This window comes from Canis aureus, chromosome 11 (genome assembly GCF_053574225.1).
Source record: "Canis aureus isolate CA01 chromosome 11, VMU_Caureus_v.1.0, whole genome shotgun sequence".
NCBI lineage: Eukaryota > Metazoa > Chordata > Mammalia > Carnivora > Canidae > Canis > Canis aureus.
The window spans coordinates 52,005,561-52,026,110 of record NC_135621.1 but is presented as its reverse complement, the minus strand read 5'-3'; the positions used below and the strand labels follow the sequence as shown (position 1 = coordinate 52,026,110).

Sequence of the window (20,550 nt, the reverse complement as noted above, 5' to 3'; positions counted from 1 at the left end):
AGAGCTTACCATACTTTAGCTTTAAAAAGTGCAAACAGGAGCGCCTGGGTGGCTCAGTCAGTTGAGCCTCTGACTATTGGTTTCAGCTCAGGTCATGATCTCAGGGTTGTGGGATTGAACCCTGCATGGGGGGGGGGGGGTTCCTGCTCATCGGGGAGTCTGCTAAAGATTCTCTCCCTCTGGTCCTCCCCCTACTTGCATTCTCTCTCTTTCAAATAAATAAATAAATCTTTTTTATTTTTATTTTTTTTAAAGATTTTTTTAAATGTTTATTTATTTATGATAGTCATAGAGAGAGAAAGAGAGAGAGGCAGAGACACAGGCAGAGGGAGAAGCAGGCTCCATGCAGGGAGCCCGACGTGGGACTCGATCCCGGGTCTCCGGGATCGCGCCCTGGGCCAAAGGCAGGCGCCAAACCCCTGTGCCACCCAGGGATCCCTTTTTTAAAGATTTTATTTATTTATTCATGAGAGACACAGAGAGAAAGAGAGGCAGAGACAGAGGGAGAAGCAGGCTCCTCACAGGGAGCCCGATGTGGGACTCGATCCTGAGGCCCTAGGGTCACACCCTGGGCTGAAGGAGGCACTAAACCTCTGAGCCACCCGGGCTGCCCAATAAATCTTTTTTAAAAAGGTGAAAACATACATGCTTAGCTTGTCCAACCTGTGGTCCAGTCCGACCCCCAGGTCAGAAACCTTCCTCAGCCAGTATTTGCCAGCCTTGTCCATGTAGTTTAGGCCCAGTGTCCGCATTTGTCTCAAATCAAACTCAAAGCTTGAATGTACCGTCCTCACTTCAGCAGCATGTACACAAAGTTTGAATGAACCATGTCCCTATACGGCCAACACCGTTTTGGTTTCTGTTACCTACTACAAAGCAGTCTTTTTACATGTGGAGTCACTGCAGGGATTATGAAGGAAAAACACTGTCAATTCTCATAAGTATGACAATATACAATATGATAACATCCAGTATCTACATACACAGGTGCTCTAACTGCTCTGTGGAAGGGAAAAAATGCTATCCTAGGAAAAAACAACAACAAAAACCCCCCAAACAAAAACAAACCCCAAATTTACATTTATTTTAAATATATTTTAAAAACAAGAAATAAGTATTTTAAGTGTATATATGCATATAATACCTACACGTACACACACATACAACTACATACACAATGCACCATTCCCCTTCATCTAAGACACGAGGGGCAATCCTCCAGCCTTGAGTATGTGGCTTTGTTATTTTTGTTCACAAGCACTAAAAGCCCAGCCAAGTCCAGAATCAGCTCCACACTCAGGAATAAGCTCTCCATGCAGACAGCAGGGCAGCCCTGAAGCTAAGAACGAGCACAAGCACTGGGAACAGACTTCCTGAGCTCAACCCTGGTTTGGCTACTTACCAACTGTGTGACCTCAGGCAACTCACCTCGCTTTGCTATGCCTCAGTCCCCTCTTCTGTAAAATGGGGCAACAAGTGTCTGCCTCATAGACAGACCTCCAGTTGCTGGGAGGACTGAATGAGGTTAAGACACAGTAAATGCACAGAGCAGTGCTTGAATAAATGTAAACCATTATTATTAGTTAGTTAATTCCTATCAAAAATTAGTTGGGGGCAGCCCGGGTGGCTCAGCAGTTTAGTGCCACCTTCAGCCCAGGGCGTGATCCTGGAGACCTGGGATCGAATCCCGTGTGTCAGGTTTCCTTCATGGAGCCTGCTTCTCCCTCTGTCTGTGTCTCTGCTTCTCTCCTTTTCTCTGTGTCTCTCATGAATAAATAAATAAATAATCTTAAAAAAAAATTAGTTGGAAGCTTCCAGGATTTCCTTAGGTCTCAGCCTGACAGATGCGGCAAGTTCCATCTGAGAAGAGTTCTTGTGACCCTTGTATGTGACCTCGCCGACAAATCGGGAAGTAGTGTCAAAGACCATCCCAGGATCCAGAGTGGGGTATGTACGATTGCCTGCCTTTTGTCTCTTGCTAACTTTTAGTTAGGAAAGGAGACTCTACACAAGGAGAAGCTGGGTCTCCACAGCCCTGCGCGGCCCACTGTGCTAGGTGGTCCAACCCTCTCTCTGCCCATGGTCCAGGACACATGTACACACACCCACTCACCTTCTCTTTGTCATAGTACTCACCCCTGCTGTGAGTAACACACTGGGATATTTCTGTCCTATTTTCTGATAGTCTATTCCAATTTTTTTCTTATCTTTTTTTTTAAAGATTTTATTTATTTATTCATGAGAGACACAGAGAGAGAGTGGCAGAGACACAGGCAGAGGGAGAAGCAGGCTCCATGCAGGGAGCCCGACATGGGACTCGATCCCCGGTCTCCAGGATCACACCCTGGGCTGAAGGCGGTGCTAAAACCGCTGAGCCACCTGGGGTTGCCCCCAATTTTTTTCTTAAGAAAGAATTCTAGGGGCGCCTGGGTGACTCGGTCAGTTAAGCATCTGACTTGATTTTGGCTCAGGTCACCATCTCAGGGTTGTGAGATCGAGTCCTACATCAGGCTCTGTGCTCAGTGTGGAGTCTGCTTGAAATTCTCTCTTCTTCTCCCTCTGCCCTTCCCCCTGCTCATATGCTCTAAATAAATAAATAAAAATAAAAATTTTTTTTTAAAAAAGAAAGAGTTCTATTTCACAACCCACTAATAGGTCTCAACTTCTGATGTGAACGCTGCAGCTCTAAGCCAGGGTACGCCCATCTTCGGCCACCCCTGTCCTCTTTCTCCCAGGGACTACCTTACTTGGCCTTTCTAATCTCCAGACACTTCCTCTGGTGACCTCAGAAGTCAACAGCTGGTGGCTCTGTAGTTTGGGGCTGATGTCTCTGCAAGATTAGCTCAGGTTATAGTGCTGGGCCTTCCTTGCTCATCAAAATACCTCCAAGGTGATGGGTTTTTTAAGTTCTTTTCAACCACTCTCCTTCCAGTGATATACAGCTCTTTAATACCTCCTCTACCTATGGTAGCCCTGTAACTTCACCACGAACCCCATGTAGAGACTGCACCCCCCCCTCTCCTGCTATTCTAGAGCAGTTTAGTGCTGCCCTGATGGCACAGGTGGTAGAGAGCTGAAGGTTCTGGGGCACAGGTTGCTTAGAGGACCTGTCCAAGGCCACCTGGCTGCTGAGCGACAGGACTAAGTATCCAATCTAGGTCTCCTGAGCCTACATCTGGGTCTTTCGGAGCTTCATGATTCATGACTGCCCTCTGCAGTTGTTCACTTTCTTCCTCTCTGACCACATGGGAAAAGGATGCACTGAAGGCTGTAACACTTGGACCCTTTGCTTTGGCTTTCCAGAAGTAAGAGAAGTGTTCCCATGACTTCACAAGCTCCGACGGCTCTCTAGTCTTCCTAATTTGGTCCCCACATCGACAGGCCTCTGGCCTGCACACTTGGCTCTTGCTCGGCTGCCTTCCTCTTCAGGGGCTGCCTCATCCACCCGGCACTGAGCCAAAGACGTGATACCCCTGGCATTTTACCCTTTCTCCCTTCTTGTGAACCGGAGAAAGTTCCTTTCTGAGCCTGCAGTGCCTGTTTCAACAGTGCCTCTGGTTCTCCTTAGGTCCTTCCCCGGGGGGCCCAGGACCTGTTGCGAACTGGTCCACTGAAAATTCACTCTTCCCTTCCTGAGAGAAACAGGACAAAATCTCCTTATTTCCACATCCAGTGGCAGGACTGCTGGCATTCTTTCTTCCCTGCCTCATAAACCCTCAACTTGTCTTCCTGGCTCTGGCCATCCCTGAATCTGAAAAATGAAGGTAAAAACCACAAAAGCACCTCCCTTCTGAGAACTCACTATTTTGAAGGGGCTTTCGCAGGGATGGTGGCTATTCACCATGTACCTGCAATGCACTTGCCAGCAACGCTCCTCGGCTCTGGTGTTCAGAGCCTCCTGTAGAGGGCAGATGTGGCTACCTCCGGGGTTTAGACGAGGCACAGTCTTTACTCCCCTAAAACCAACAGCTACTGGGGGTGGGGTGGGCAGGGATTGAACACTATCCTCTCTGCCTCCAAAGCCTCCACAGTTCCTACCACTTCATCCCGCCCCCACGGGGAGCAGGCCTAGAGACAGCACCACAGACCTTTCCAAAGAGGATCATGGCCTGTTCCCCTCTTCTGTGTGACACACAGCACACAGGCACATCCCCATCTCCCATCTTCCTAGGGAACTTTCAACTTTTTAAATTAAATAAATTTTAAATAATTATGTTTGGAGAGATACTAAGAAATATTTACAACTCTTTCCTTCCTCCCCCAAATAGCTGGCTGGGGACCTTGGCAAGACATCGGCTGTGTCAAGGCAGGAAGCTGCCACATGCTGCTGTCACCAGGATGCCTTCCCCTACCTAGGGGAGCTTCGGGCTAAGCCTTGGGCCCGGTGCTCTCCCATCTGACTCCATGCCTGCCTCCAGTTCAATCACCTTGCAGCAAACCCCATGTCACCAGCTTATGACCATGCAGGTCCCTCTGCCTGGTGCCCTCCATCCCCCATCACGCCTGAGGGCCACTTTACTCTCAGAACTCAGCCTAGGGCGTCCCATGCTGGCTCTGGGCATGAGGACAGGACTTGGGGACAGCAGGTGCTCCACCTCTGGGCACACGGCCACCCAGGCCGGTTTCACCCAGCACAGCTCGTTTTTCAGATGTCCCAGTTTCAGCCTCCCTTCCTGCAACTTGGGCCAAGTTGTCCACCCCCAGATTTTAGTCCCCTGCTCATGGAGCTTGGCAGGGCAATGTCTGGGCCTGCTGGAGCTGCTGTGAGCCTGAAAAGCTACAATGGCAAGAGGCAGACAGAGGTGGCATCCCGTGCCTTTCAGGAGCTGTGCTCTGTCCCAAGCACCAGCACACTTCACTCATTGAAGTCAGGCCCATTCTTCCCGCTTATGGCCCTGCAGATAGAGTGCTGGGCCATCTCTCTCCTGGCATCCTTGGAGAACAGGCTGCCCTTAGCTACCCACGGTCTGCTCTCTGCCCAATGCCAACTCAGGAACTTGAGAACTGCTGAACCAGAGGCAGACTTCCTGCACCCATCCCGCCCAGCCAGCTGGGGTGGGAGTCATTCTATTAAGATATGAGTGGACATCTAACCACATGCAGGGTTCTTTGTTGGGGAGGGAGGCTCAGGGTGCAGACACGGTAAGTAAAGAAGCTCCCCAACTAGTTGGGAAGAAAAGCACCATACAAGGCAGAATTTGGTTGTCAAATGATTATGCTCATTGGCAAGTAGCACCGGACTTTAACTCTGGGCTGCAGTTTCATCAAGGGAGAGAGTTTCCGCCCTCAAGAAACACTGGTGATTATAATGTAATGTGCTAGATGTCCAAGGCACATATAAACAGGGCTTTAGGGAGGTCTGGAGGTTCCAGGTTAGGGATGGCTGCCAAGACCCACCCCCTGTCCCTCCAGCGGGACCTGGATCCAGCCTGGACTCAGTGTTAAACCCTGGCTTAAACCAGCCCCCAAAGCCATGCATGCTTCCTAGCGGAGGTTAAACAGCTTGCCCTCCTCCCCGATTCTGATGACAAGTCTGCATGTTTAAGTTTCCTTTTGGACTTTTCTATTTACGTTGTCATTGATGACTTTGCTCCTAACTCATCTGATTTCAATTTGGACTGATTTGATCCTAATTTTATTACCATGTAATCTGAATGCACGTAATGACTGTAATTATGCCGCCAAGGGAAACAGCTCCTCCACGGCGGGAAGGCCTAAATTTAGGCTTCCTGGCAAGGGTGGCTGCTGGCTGGGTGGACATCCATAGCCACCTCAGGGCTGGCGGCTTTTGGGAGGACATGGGCCCTCCCCTGCCCCAGCTTGGTGAGGCGGGCACCTGGGGCGCTGTCCCAGTGGAGGACTTGAGGCTCCTCTGAGGAGTGCCAGGAGCATGCAGGAGTATGAGCGAGGGGTCGGTGAGCCCACCCTCTCTGCATTCCCTGGCTCACACCACAGCCCTCTGTTGCTGTGTGCAGCCTGGGTGTCTGCTGGCACCTGCATACCACCCACATCCCCACAGCTCCCCACTTTTAAGATGCAGAGTACCAACAGTTACTCTGGAAAGATCTGTGGAGCAAGGAGTTTCCCCATTAATCATGGGGTACGGAAAGCAAGCAGTGATGGAAGAACTGACCACTGGCCTGAACCCTCCACAGTCCAAAGGCCTCCTCCTCTGTGAATCTCCTGCCCCGTCCAGCCTTATACATACTTTATGTCATTTACGCCACATCTGAGGAACAGACTGTTACTATTTCCACTTTACAAATGAGGAAACAGAGGCATGGCACGGGTATGTACCAAGACCGCCCAGGGGTGGCACGGAAACTAATCCACCTCATGGTGTAGCCGTTTCCTAATGCTTGGAGCCTATAAGAGATCATTCTACTGGATTTCCTCCTCACTAAAACCACATTCTAAGAGCAAGGGCACCGGTGCCATGCTTCTGCCTCCCTGCACCATTCACAGCGAATGGGGCCCACCGGGCCTTGCAGGCACTCCAGCTATAAGAATCTGAGAAGCAGGAGACAGAGGGGAAGGTGATCTTTCCCCCCTGCCCCTCATGCTAGGGAGTCAGTCCTCTCTGCAGCAGAGAGAGGACAAGGCTCACTGGGGCGGCGAGGTAGGGACCCAGGGGAGGGTCAGGCCAGTTTCCAGTCCCTGGGAGACTTGGCAGGAATGGTTAGAACACGAAGTCTCCCTTCCCAGGGCTGGATGCCTAAAGAGGGGGAGTGGCAGTGGGTCAGGCAGGCTGCTAATTCTGAAGCCTGGCCCCTGCTGGCTGGGACAAGCTGGGCCCTCAACCATGGTGAGAGTGGGCTTTGGGGTTGGGAAAACAGGCAGGGGTGGACCGTGTATGAGAGCAGCTCCCTTTAGGGAGACAATGGACCTGGAGGGCAGATAGAGGAACTGGGCTATTTTGCCCAAAGAGAGGAGAAGTGGGTGGAGTAGACGACCAAAGTATAGGAGAGGATGCATTTGTTCTAGGACGGCCCCTCACATCAGGAGGCTTGTGTGGGCTCAAGGAAGCCAGGCCCTGAGGGGAGAGGGTGTATCTGACCCTTCAGCCGCAGAGCCCTCGGCAGGCAGCTGAGCACAGGGCACGGACCCATAGGCTAGAGCCAAAAGGAACAAAGGAGCCAACGGAGGAGGCCACCTTCTAGTCCTGCCCACGCAGAACTGTACGCTGTAGTCATGTGAAGCCTCCATCCAAATGATGGCTGGCCCAGGTGTTCCAAGTCCTGCCCACTCCTGCACTGCTGGGCAGGTGGGGCCCCACTTTACTTTTGACTCTACATTTTGGTTCTCTAGAGACCACAACTCAAGGCTGAACCATAAACCTGATACTAGCCTGAGTTGGGGGAGCTGCTGTTGCGGACAGAGGCTGGTTTTCTCAGATTTTCCTTCCAGGCCTGTCTGCCTCCCAGCTCCCCATGTCCCCCTCCACCCCCACCCCTTATACACACAGCAAGATGTGCATGCCCTGATCTCATGCCCATTGCCACTCTTCCGAGGTAGCTGCTGGGATCTGGGCCTTGCCCCCGTAGCTCACTCACCCAATGCAGGGACCCGATGCAGACCTTGGCAGCCATCAGGGGCACGGTGGGGTCTGACGGTCGAAGCTTCATGCACTCCCGCAGCAGTGACACAGCATAGGCCGACTGCAAAAGAAAGGGCAAGTGATACCATCACTGGCAGCCCTGGGTCTTGACAGACTGGGCGCCTCGTGCCTACAGCGGGGGGTATTCCCAAATAGCCAGTCCCTGCTCTTCGTCCCTCCACTCCAAGAGCCAGGAAGAAGGCCCAGCAGGGGAAGAAGCCCAGGTCATGTTGGCAGACAAATCTCTCCCCGGCCTCAGAGTCTTATCTGGAAAATGGAGACTATGACCCTTGCCTGGGTGAGGCGCCAACAGCTAAGGTAACAACAGGTGGAAACTCTTCAAAGGAATTCAAATGTGACCCGCAGAAATTTTAGAGGCAAAAGGGGGCTCTCTCAAACATCTGAGTTTAACAGCCTTGGTTTATAGGTGACAAGATGAGGCCGAAGCTCCACAGGACTTGGAAGAAGGGCCGTCGTGGAGAGTTCAGGGGAGGCATAAAGGCTGGCAGAGGAGGAGAGAAGCTAAGCGGGCAGAGGCAGAGAGAACCTCCAGGCAGGAGTCTGAGGTCCCTCAAGGCTCCAGGACTGGGCCACAGAGATGGGGACAGAACGGACCTACTGAGGATGGCCAGGAGAGACCATCCACAGGCAGGCAGCAATAGCATTCACAGTAATGAGAAAAAGAACACCAGGTAACACGTATTTAGGTCTTACTAGGCACTACCCGTTGCTATGAATCAGAGCTCAGCAAAACACAGTCCACCGGCCAAATGTGGCCCTCCACCTTCCGCGAATAAAGTTTTATTGGAACCCAGGCACACCCATTCATGTGTGTACTGCCCATGGCTGTTTTTATGACAGAGTGGAGGAGTTCCCACAGAGGCTGCTCAGCCTGGAAAGTCAAAAACGTGCACTATCTGACCCTGTACAGAAAGTCTGCCGTCTCCTGTTCTAAGTGCTTTATAAATTTAACTTTCACAACTCTCCTATGAGGGAGGTGTGCTATGTCCCTATTTACAGATGAGGAAACTGAAACAGAGAAGTAGCTTGTTCAAAGCCACAGTGCCCATACATGGCTGAGCTGGGGTTTGAACAGCCTGGCTTAAGCCCATAACCACTGCCCTATCCTCCCTCTGTGGTGACTGCCTTGGCAGGAGAAACAGCCTCGGTCTCCCTGCTACACACACACACACACACACACACACACACACACAGGCGCGCAACATACTCAGGGCTTCTGACCAAATCCAACACTTTTCCAAGAAAACTCAACAGTGACACCCCCCTGCCCCTCAAATGTGTACACTCCACACTTGTGTGATCCCCAGTAGGCAGGGGCAGGTGTGTAACCAGAGTCTCCATATACTAAGCTCTACTCTGAGCCAAGCTTCCTCACCATTAAGGAGCTTTCATCCATCCCAGCAACTGAGGAAACGGCTCTGGAAGGCTTACCTGTCCATAGTTCAGTGTGAGGCACGGACAGAGAGAGAGCTGGACCCCCAGCCTTTTTCTAGCTACCCTTCTTCTCCCACCAGCTAATGAAAAGCTTTTCTCAGCCCAGACATGACAGATGGTGGCCCTGCGCTCAGTAGGCCAGTTCCACGTGTCTCAGCCAAGGGCTAGCTCTGTGCCCAGTACTGCGCTGGGGTTGTGGGGTCACTGCGAGAAGAGGGAAGAGGCCATGGCTCTTGCCTATCAGGTGCCTGTAGAAAGGCCAGAGGGGAGAAGACAAAAGCTACCTTTCCCCACCGCTCACTCAGGAAATGGAGGTGTGAGACCCAGCACCGGCGGGTGTCAGCAGATGACCTATTCCGGCAGGCTGTGGGGAGGGGGCCAGGCCATCGGCTCTCCTGTGAAGGTCACTCCCAGCTTCCCGGGCCACGGCCCCCTGTCCACACACCACAGCAACCCTCGAGCTCCCCTCCCCTTCCCTGGCTGCTGACCTCTGCAGGCTTGAAGGGTTCTCTAACACTGAAATAAAGGTCTACAACCCCAACCGTCCATGTTCACCACAGACCACAAAGTGTTGCTATTTCAGAAGCCATGGGAGGACTCCGCAGTCAGGGCAGGCAGCTTTTTTTTTTTTGTCATGCTGGTTACCTAGCAACACAACCAATGTGACTGCTGAAGAGACCAAGAGAAGGAGCGACCTAAATCATGTCATGGACCTCATCTTTTCTTCCCACGGGCTGCGGTGTCAGATGTATTTATATCCGGCCGGCCACACCTTTAGCAGAAGTGCAGGTACAGAACCTTACGCTGGGGCAAAGGCCAGCTCTGGCCACTCTGCTGGAGGGCTGCCTGGGCCAACCAGGCACACTGAGCTGGTGTGCAGGGTTCCTGCAGGGGTGGAGAGTACGCTTCCAGAACAATCTCTTACTGTACCAAATGCAGGCATGGGTATCACCTACTGTCTCCAGCCTGTAGAGCCTCAAGTGTGAGGTACTCACCGATTGCCCCAACTCCCTGCCTGTTAAGCCCATTCTCGTGCCCATCTTGCTGGTCTGTAAAGAAGCCAGACTGGGACACCAAACCCCCTGGATCCTGGGTCGTGCTGGACTGCGTGTGGACCTCTCTGAGCCTGGCTCTTCTCAGTAGGGAGGCTGATGATCCCATACCTCCTAGGCTAACACCTTCCCCTGGGAATGGTGGGGGGCCGGGGAGAGTGGTTTCCTGGACCACCACCAGAGATTAAACCCAAAGCTAACTCCTGAGTGTGCTGCATTCTTCTGAGGAGGGGTCCTCAGCTTTTCTTGGCATCTCAAAGGGTCCATGACCCCCAGAAGGGTGAGGACCACTGCCCTGGCCCTGGGCCTCTCCTCCTGCTCTGTGCTCACTATTCCAAGACTAGAGGTTCTTTGTTTCCCAGAAGCAGGAAGAAGCTGTCACATGCCACTGTGAGCTGTCTGCCCAGGCTCCGTGGAAGCTCCAGCCCCACCTCCTCCCCTCCCTCAGGACTCACTCTATCTGTGGCCTGAATGCTCCCTGAGCCTTGACAAGACCCTGCTGAGCACAGAGTCAGGGTGGACCATGTCTGTGCATTCAGGATGCTCTGGGAGGTGGTTAACATGATGGGAGTGGGGAAGACAAATGCCTGGTGGGGGCTGAGGGGGGTGGGAAGCTCCCTACTTGATTCTCACTACACATACTTCCCTGGCTCCTTCCCACCTATGAGGCTGCAGCACCTGCTCCTCTTCCTCTTCCTTGTCTAACCTTTGTGGGGGAGATGCTGGCAAGCCGCAGAGGGCCCTCCTCTGAGCGGAGCTGAAGGCTAGAAATGGCAGGTGGCACAGATGGGCGGAGGAGGGGGCAGGAATCCCCTCAGCCCCACAAAAGGGCTCTGGGTGTTTACAGCTCTTGGAACAATCTGCAAGCTCCTGCCACCTTATTTCCTGCATTTGTAGCATCCTTGGCTCTAACACCCTTAGCACCCAGCCCCGGAAAGGTTTTCCTTTCATGTTACTGCTGAAAATAGAGGCTTATGTAAGTGGAATTCTCATCAGAGGAGAAACCAGGGGGTGCTAGAACAGGGCTTGGTGGGTAGAGAGTGAAGGTGGCCCTGGTGACCCGGAATAAGGACAGTCCCCTCACACTGGGCAGAGTTCCCCTTACCCCTGTCCTGCCACATCCATGGGCACAATTCTCCCTCCAAACTCCCTTGTGGGTGCCACTTCTCTGCTCCACTCTTCAACCCCTCCCTCCTAAACAGGTCCTTTCACAGGAAGGTCCTTTCCTGACACCATACTTGATGTGCAGGAAGAGGGCTATGGCCCAAATGAACATGTCCCTCGCTCAGAACCCTTGTCCCATGCCTGTTTTGTGCAGTTGTACTCATTGAGTCACACATGGAAATTCTGATGCCCCATGTGTGCACATGTACCTGAAGAGCATCCACAGACTCACAGTTGCACACCTGTAGGTCACAGATGGACACCAGAGTCACACAGGGGTCTGTGTATGACACTCTGGCACCCCTCACTCTCCTAGAGATTAAAACCCGATGCTGGAGGACATTTCTGAATCATCGCCATGCCCTCTGCCTGCCCCTGGAAGAAGCCAGAGGAGAGCAGAGGCCCCAAAGGTGGTGTGCAACCTCCCCCACCCAACACACACCCTGGTCTTACCTTCCCACAAGCCACCATAGAGAGGGCCACTTGGTACCAAAGGTGAAATTCTTCAAACGCAAACTTCATGGCTCGCTCTAGGCACTGAGGAGAGGGTTCTGGTCAGCACTTTCTCCCCAAGAGATCCTCCAACCCCCAGCCGATCCTATACCCCCCAGGGTAATCACTGCCCAAATCACTTCCTGTAGGAGGCTGCAGGAGGTCCATACTTGGTTCCTGTCAGGAAACTCCGGGCATATCCTGGCCCTGGCACTGGACAGGTTATGCTGTGTGATGTTGCCCATGTCTCTGACTGTCTCTGGCCCTCGGTTCCTACCTCTGTAACATGTGAATGTCTCACAGGGCGATGGTGAAAAGTGAATGAGATTGGGTAGGAGCTTTTAAAATGTAAACATCCCATAAAAATGATAACTGTCATTTATTATTATTGTGCATGGTACCACTCTCAGCTTTTTACATGTACTCACACTTACTGTCCCCAACAACTCTGGGAGGTGGGTTCTCCATTACCCCCATTTCACAGATCTGGAGGCTGAGGTTTGAATGACTTGCCAGAGTCACAGGGCCAGTAAGTGGCAGAGCAGGCCAACTACAAAGTTGCCCAAATGGAAAGACTTTTCTCGGTTCTGCTATTCTCTATGACCAGAGACAACTGACTGCCCCGCTGGCCTGTCCGATCCTGGGCAACCCAAAATCAGGAGTGGCCTGGTGGGGTCCGGCAGACGATACAAGTGCTTCCATTCAATGGAGGCAGCAGCCCGCATGTGAGGCCAGGGTTCACCCTGTGGCCATGGTCAGGCAGGGTGGGGGACAGAGGTGCGTTCTGAAACCAGACAGCATGGACTTTAAGAGCTCAATAGCGTGGGTTCACGTCCTGGCTCAAATGCACTCCCCTCCACCATCTAGGGCAAGAAGCAACCCCTCTGGTTGCTTCATCGGTAAACTCAAGAGAACATGACTTAAAGATGTTATCATCTAAAAGCACCTTGCCGGGTGCAAGCAGGGGCTCAGTGGATGTCACCACCTCTCCTCTCAGGAGCCGTCCTAAACACATGGAGAGAATCTACTGCCAAGAGGCCCACTCTTGCACAAGGAGACACGAGCCCTAGAGCTACCTCTGATCCCAGCCCAGATCTGAAAGCTTAAAAATGTGTGTATGCCATTCGCATCATGGGGGATAGAGAGGGGGCAGCGTGGTGTCCTGGTTCCCCTGCCTCCACCCCAGATGGGTGCCACCCCGGGAGTGTTGCCCACGAGGGTTTGCTCAATAGAATGGAGGTGCTCTGTCTAGCTTGAGTGGGAAGGGGTTGCAGGTTCCCAACACACACCAAGCTCAGAGCCCTGCCAGGAGATGGAGTCACAAAATACCAGTGTCATCTACAGCATAAACTGGGGGATGGATTAATTTCCCCCTTGTGCTTCTCTTTACGATCCCATGTGTTCTTTCAAAAGAAAATATACAAAAACACTAGTAGAACAACCCAAATCCAAACCACCCCTCCTACCAGTGAAGGGAAGCTCTCCCAGCACTGGAAATGGAACAGCTCCAAGCCTGGTCTCCCCAAGGACTGAGCTGTACCCCGCGGAGGCAGGGAAAGGATGGTGGAGGAGGTCAAAGGGTGGCTCCACCCGACTGCCTTGGTGAGCCGCCTGACTTCGGGGGCGGAGGTGGGAGCCATACCTCGGAGAGCATGACGTACTGGCCCCTCCTGCCCAGCGTGATGCTCAGGAGGTCATAGATGGCCGCAGCGTTCCGCAGGCTCACCGCCCGGTCCTCCTCCTGCTCTGGCGCCCGGCTCAGCACCACATCCCGGGTAGCCTGAAGAGGGATGTGGTTTAGGAAAGAATAAGGACATAAAATAAGCAGCTGCCTGCCTCCAAGGCCCAGTGACTGTGATCCTTGCGCTGTTACCCCAGGCCATGCTCCCAAAATGTGCCAGAGCGTTTCCACACCCCCAAAATGACTCCCATGTAAGACAGAAAACCTGCACCCGCAGCCTAGGTTGGGGTGAGGCAGTAGTTTGGAGGGCTTCTGGTGTTCAATGGTTCAGACTACGAATCTCAAACCCACAGAAAGGTTGCAAGGATAATGGCACCGCCCACGTCCGCTTTCTCTCTCTCCAGTATACAATAATGACAGAGTCATTGGGGTAAGATGACCCTTGACCCCTGAGGACCAGAGGACATTCTCTTTACAGCCACACAAGGAATGCCAGTATCTCAGGAAATGTAAAATTGCTACCTCCAAACACCAGTTCAGTCACAGCTCACCACCTGCCCACCGATGGCCTTACTAGAAGTTGTCTCATTCCAGAACCCAACCCAGGACCATGCCCACATTCAGGGGCCACGTCTGTTCAGTCTCCAATCATTCAGAAGGACCCCTCAGCCCCCATCTCTTGGACACTAGCATTTTTGAGGATACAGGTGAGCTGTTTCATGGAAGAGCTGCTTGCATGCTTGTAGCTTCAAGTTATATCTGAAATTGTCTAGATCAGGTGGGTGGCTCTGCTGCCTCACTCACAGGATGGGAGCTTGGGCTGTGGCCCCTTGGTGCCACAAGTCCCTCTGATAAGGATGCCCCCCCCGCACCCCCTACTCCTTCCCATCACTCCTGTGTTCACCCCAGACCTGATCCTTGACTCCTTCTGACCATAGAGCTCTCCTCTCTGAGCTCCCTAAGAAACCTCTCCCATAACATGGGGTCTGTGTTCCTGTTCTCCAGCACTTATGCATTCAGTAGTTCAGAGTTGCCAGGTGGCTGCTGAGCAAGGGGATTGGGGGATCCTGGGGGGGGGCGGGGCGGGCGGCAGCAGTGGACAATGGGGAAATGTGCTTTAGGAGTAGGCAATTCGGGGATCCCTGGGGTGCTCAGCGGTTTGGCGCCTGCCTTTGGCCCAGGGCACGATCCTGGAGTCCCGGGATCGAGTCCCACGTCGGGCTCCCGGCATGGGGCCCGCTTCTCCCTCCTCCTGTGTCTCTGCCTCTCTCTCAATCTCTGTGTCTATCATGAATAAATAAATAAATAAATCTTTAAAAAAAAAAAAAAAAAAGGAGTAGGCAATTCTGTACAATCTGAAGCAAGAGGCTCTGTATCACCAAGCCTGAAGCCTCCCCAATGGGGATTCACGACCCTCTTGTTCTGTGGCCTATGGTCCCAAGCCCTTGCAAACCCATACTCTGGTGACAACACTCAGGCCTGGGAGTAATTCAACAAGAATCATGGAGTCTCCGAGCTGAACAGCAACAGGGCAGGGACCAGGTTAAGGATGATCTGGGACCCCGGCATCTCCTACACACATATCCCCTGAGGGCTCTATCTGAGCTGAAGCAAAGCTTGGTTCCAGCCAGATGCTCCTGCTGGGTACTCCCAGTATCCCTCTCCCTCTGTAGTTGGGGCTGAACCCCCTTTTGTGTGTTGGGACTCCCCCTCTTCTACTTCCCCACATAGGACCTCAGAATCGAGGATGCTGGGATAAAAGGGAGCTACTGGCCCTTAAAACCAAGTTCCCATTGTCAGATCCAGACAATCCTTTGTATTCACAGATGGTCCTCAAAACCTCCCTCTGGGCAAAATTACGAACCCCTTCTCCAGGTTAGGGGCTGAGGCTCCCACGGGTGAGTGGCTATAGAGGGAGAAGGAGCCCAGTGGCCTTATCACTGCAGGCTCTGAATGTGCCCTATTGTGTAGGCCTGAAGTGCATTCTCAGAGGGTTCTGGAAGCCAAAATGCCTCTAAGATGTAAGGAAGTGACTCACCCAAGGGGGCACTTTAGGAAGACAGGCCAGTGGCCAGGGGTCCTGATGGGTGCCCCTCTGGCCACAATAGGTGAGGACTGTGACCATTCCCATGTACATGGGCCAGCCCCCAGAGAAGGTGCAGGGATGCCAAGCGATCCCCAGAAAGGATGAGCACTGCTGCCAGCCCAATAAACAAGAGCTGGTCAGGAACATCAAAGGGTTAAGGGGAGAGGAGTAGAGAGGGAAAGTGCCAGAGAAATCCCCCTCCCTCCCGGTGAAATCCACCCACACAGGCACCATCAGGAAGGCAGAAGAAATTCTCAGAGGCTTGGCAGGAGCTCTTTGACAAAGCAGAGGAGGAGCACAAACCTGGCCATGGACCACCCCTCATCTCCTCTTCTGGCAACTCCCCAGCTCTGGCCCCTGAGAGTACTCCCCCCACCCTCCAGAGGTGGCCTTGCTAGGCAGCAATGACAAGGGTGGAGGCAATGAGAGGATGTGAGGTATAGTCCTGCCCTCAGAGAGGGGGCCATGGAACCCCCATAGCAGCAGTACTCATGCCCAGTGGAACCTGCCCTAGAAACCCAGTGGGAGAGAGGGGCCCTGATGGAAGGGGGGCAGTGCAGGCAGCCTGCAGCTGGGCGGCTTTGCTGTGGGGCCTGGGGCGAAGCCTGGCTGGGCACATGGGCTGTATGTGCAGACCAGTCTCATTCTGGGCATGGTCTGTCCATCCTCAGCTCTGGTCGGCCTGTCCTTGAAGAGTAACCCCTGTGGACCCCGACTCCCACCCCCCTCCACACGGTCCCAGCACAAAGTCAAACTTCCTTTTCTGTGGCTGCCATACAAGGTCCTTCACCACGAGGCCCTGTCCACCTGGCAAGTTTCTCCCCCAGTCAGCTCCCAGTCTCCCCCTGCCCCCACAGAACTCCCTGTAGCTCCCCCTAAGCATCATGGACTGTCTATGCCCTCCATCAACCTGGATGTCTCCTGGCCCCTCAGACCTCAGTGCAGGTACCTGGCCACCTGACTCATCCTGCCAGGCAAGACCACCCCCTCTTGTCCTCTCCTGGCATGGGGCACACACCCCAGCACCTGTATGCGCAACAGTTCATTGGTTCTTAGGCCAGGGACGTGCCTTGCTGTCTCCACCACCTTCTGTGGTCCACATCTGTAATCATGAGTGATGTCAAGAAAGACTTCTGGGCCTTTCTTCTCTTGACCTTTAAGACAGAGTGCATGCCTGGGGGGCAGAAGGGGCGGATTTCCAGCCCTGGGCTAGGGTTAAGTCAGAGGACTGGGTGGTTCTCAGCCTGGGGCTGGGCCTCCCCAGCAGGCAGACAGCAGGGAAGAGGTCTCAGGGCGCCTGTGTCAAGCGGGAAGCATGGTTCCACAAAGGAAAACCAAAAACAGAAGTTTGCCCTGGTTGCTATGGCTTTAGGGTGGGGCTGCGGTAAAATGCTGTGGTGCTGCTCGCTGGGTGGGGGAGACATGGCAAAAGGAAGGAAGCTGTGGGGGCTGGTAGCAGGGCAGGAACTCTGGGGGCTTCGGGGGTCCTGTTCCCTCCTTGCCTGAGCTCACCGCCCTCGGGCCAGCGATGCTCCGATTCACCCCCAGCAGCCTGCTCTGAACTAGTCCCAGCCACTCTTTCCTCCACTATTCAAGTGGCCTTGCTAGGAAATCCTTCAGATCACAGACACAGATGTGCATGCGCCTACGGCCTAGAAGGCAACATGTAGACAATGAACAGTCTTGTCACCACCATCATCCTTACTCGTCTGGGGCCATGAAGACGATTCTCCCCTTGTTCCTCCCTGCACAAACTCCAAGCCCTCACCTCTGGGAGTGCCTTGCCTTTCCTTGTCTGGTCCCCACATTTTGTCCCAGGCAGGGCTCCTGAGCTGTACCTGTTCCTAACCTGTCTCCCCCAAGGCAGCCTCCTCCAAATGGAGAACATTCACCCCAGGCCCACTGCAGGTCAAGAGGAAACGCCAAAGCATGCTCCTCCCTACTCCCTATTCTCCAACAGCTCATCATTGCCAGTGTGACCCACATCTTTCGAGAAGGATCCACGAAGCAAATCTAGGGTCTTATGGGAGGGCCGGCAAGGGATCTGCCATGGGTCCAGGCTGGCCAGCCCACGTGAAAGCCAAGGCAGGTAACCCTTCTTCCAACACTGAGTCCCAGAAGATGAAACCTCCAAAGGCCAGTCCAGGACAGCTTCTGGCCTCATGGGCCTCCCCTGTCAGCCCTGGTCCTGACCTTGTGCTAATTGCAGAGCCTCAGACCACACTGACCTTCATTTCCATCCAGCCCTGTTTCTCCTTTCTAATCCTTGACACAAACAGGGTAAGAGAAGGAAAGGGAATTGACTTGTGGGGTACTTTGTAAGTGGCATCTCACAGTGACCTCCTGTACTATTGTCCTATTTCACACATGAGAAGACCGAGGCCCAGGAAAGCTCCCCAAAGCATACAGATAGGTGGGACCCAGATTAGAACCTAGACATTCTGACTTCACCCCCAGAGGCCTCTGAAGAAGTATCCAGTAGCCCGTCCATGCCATCAGAGGCCCCAGGATGGCCCTGCTTATGGAGGAACCGAAGCAAAACACAAGGCTGGGCCTTCCCAATCAGGGATAAAGCCCCTTGGGCAACATGTCCAGGCCCTGCTCCACCCGGTTCTCAGACACAGCTGCTCCATCCTGGCCACAGACCCAGCCTCAGGGCCCGCTGCTGGCACCCCACAGAAGCACCCCGGAAAGGAGTCTCCCAGCAGCCTCTGTGACTGGCACCTGCCCCTCCCTGGAGGACACTGTCATGTTCCGCTCGTGCTGTCATCCCCCACCAGCAGACATAATTACCATGGCTCTCAAGCTGCCAGTCCACGGAGCCAAGAAATAGCATGCTCTGTGACGTGTCCCATCTACCCCGAGCCCCGGGCCAGGCCCACGCCGGCCCCCACTCTCCTGCCGCGTCAGGCTTCTGCGGCAGAAATCACAGCTCCTCCTGCCAGCGAGGGCGAGAGGCTCTCCCACCTCTACTGAACCGCCTGTTCCGAGCTGGCAGCGTTACCAGACCCTTTACCAAGGCAGCCTGCAGCAGAGCGAACCGGGTGCCAAAATCTGTGCTCATCTGCTGAGTCCCAAATGGAATCAAGCCCGAGAAGCACTTTTTTTTTTTAAACTGAATGGTATCCTCAAACCAATTTTTCTTCCAACTAGATCTGAGCCTAAATGTTTTCTGAAATGACTGAATCAGAACCAAGTATTTATCAGGACAAAACAAACACGTGTCAAACATCTACAATGTACCAGGCACCTGTGTGTTCGCTGTCTTGCCTTTTCTGTGCAAGAAAGGCCTCATTAGGCACATTTTACAGATGAGAAAACTAAGGATCAGGGAGGGAAGAGCCTTGACCAGGCCGCACAGATGGTGAATGGCCAATTCAAGACTGGATTGACATGGGGCGTGGCACAGTGAGTTAACCTGCAGGGTCCCCAGAAGCTTACCCCTCTCCCCAATCTCACTCAACACCAGGCCTTTGTGACCTTTTAGTTCCCAAGCACCTGATACTAGCAGCAGCTTCTCCACCAGCTGAATGAAACAGGGGCCCACGGATTCAGTCTGCTTTCGTGTATATTTTTATGCCTAGATGAGTATTTTAGAAAGGATCAAGACTTGCATACTTCCTGATTCTCCAACTGTTTGAGAAAAATCAGACTAGTTTTGATATGATTCTTTTAAAAACTAGAATATACACTTGGGGTTCAGGAGACTGGGGTGATTCCTTCTGATAGGAAGACCAGGATTTCCTCCAGGTCCCTGGTTACATTCTCCCGTAGCTGGGAGTACATACGGGACGGAGGCCATGACTGAACTCCCCATCACTGTGTCTGCAGTGCCAAGTATGGTTTGGCATGCTGTAGCTGCTCAAACAAGACTGGATGGATGGATGGACAGATAGATAGAAGGACAGATGAGCAAACCAGTGGGTAGATGGATAGATTTTAAATATCCTTTTGGCCCCAAAGACTCAAAATTAGGTCCAAAACACAAATCTTCTTCAACCAGTTATTACTCGAATACCTTGCATTTCTGTGATGACATTTGTAAGGTTTCTATTTACCTTTTGAAAGACAAGGGGTGGGGTTCCCTATTCATTCTGATCACGCTCGGTTAGCCTGTAACAAAAACCATATCCAAGGTAACAGCGCCACACTCAAGACTGCATGCAGGCTACTCCTCTGAGTTCCAAACCACAAAATAGGGGCTGACGTGCTCAAGAAACCTGCAAACACCCTTTCCCAGAGCAGCTGCTCCGATGATCCTGGAGGTGGAAAGCTTTGATGATTATGTCTCCTGGGTTGCCTGTGCTGGCGTGGCTTTTACCACAGCATAATGAATTCTGCAGGTATTAGTAAAACCGGAGTAACAGCCAAGGCAGCCAGCTGCAGTTCTAGAGGCTTCTCCCTGTTATCTGCAGCCAAACCCAGGCAGCATCACAGGGAGATGAGGAAAACCCTGCAGGTACCTGGAGGCCAGGCTGAGCCTCGGGGTTCAGCTAAGGGATCAGAGCCTGGGAGGCTGGCACGGTGGTGCCCATACCTGCCTGAGAATGTGACCTGCAGGGAAGGAGAGTATGAAACAGGAGCAAGAGAGAAGTCAGAGCCCAGGCCCAGATCCCAAGAGGAAAGCCCTCTGTAGAGGACATGCTAAAGCTCCCCACCAAATTTCTGGTTTCTGAATGTGTGACAAGGCTGGGTGTGAGCAAGAGGAAACAAATCAGCAGGCCTTGGAGGAGAGCCTCCTCCCCGCCCAGTGTACAACTTCCTCTGCTGTGCATGCTAGAGGGAATTCCCAGGACCCCGCCTGGCAAGCTGGCCTGCACCCCGGATCTCTTGGGCAGGCCAGCAAGTCATACAGCCTCTTACAAAAGGGCAGGAGCTGCAAAGATGGAAAGCAAGTATTTAGGAAAATTCACCTTGGCTCCAAATGTGGGCCACCTTGTAGTAAAAGGCCATCTTCCACTTTGAGATATAGGGCAGCTTAGGGTTTTGGGGTGGGGTGAGGGGATAACCTCATGGAAAGGGA

General features: G+C 53.0%; 1 protein-coding gene across 7 annotated transcripts in view; it reads right to left on the bottom strand.

The window, feature by feature from the left end:
• The window catches only part of TTC7A (tetratricopeptide repeat domain 7A), a 144,069-nt gene that overhangs the window by 47,622 nt on the left and 75,897 nt on the right, over positions 1-20,550 (bottom strand). For all 7 annotated transcript variants that reach the window (XM_077915291.1, XM_077915293.1, XM_077915296.1 and 4 more), the window contains exons 9-11: positions 13,403-13,540; positions 11,722-11,805; positions 7,554-7,658 (exon numbers count right to left, since the gene is read on the bottom strand). In XM_077915291.1, coding sequence (XP_077771417.1) covers positions 7,554-7,658; positions 11,722-11,805; positions 13,403-13,540 — 327 coding nt within the window. The remainder of the gene's footprint in view (positions 1-7,553; positions 7,659-11,721; positions 11,806-13,402; positions 13,541-20,550) is intronic.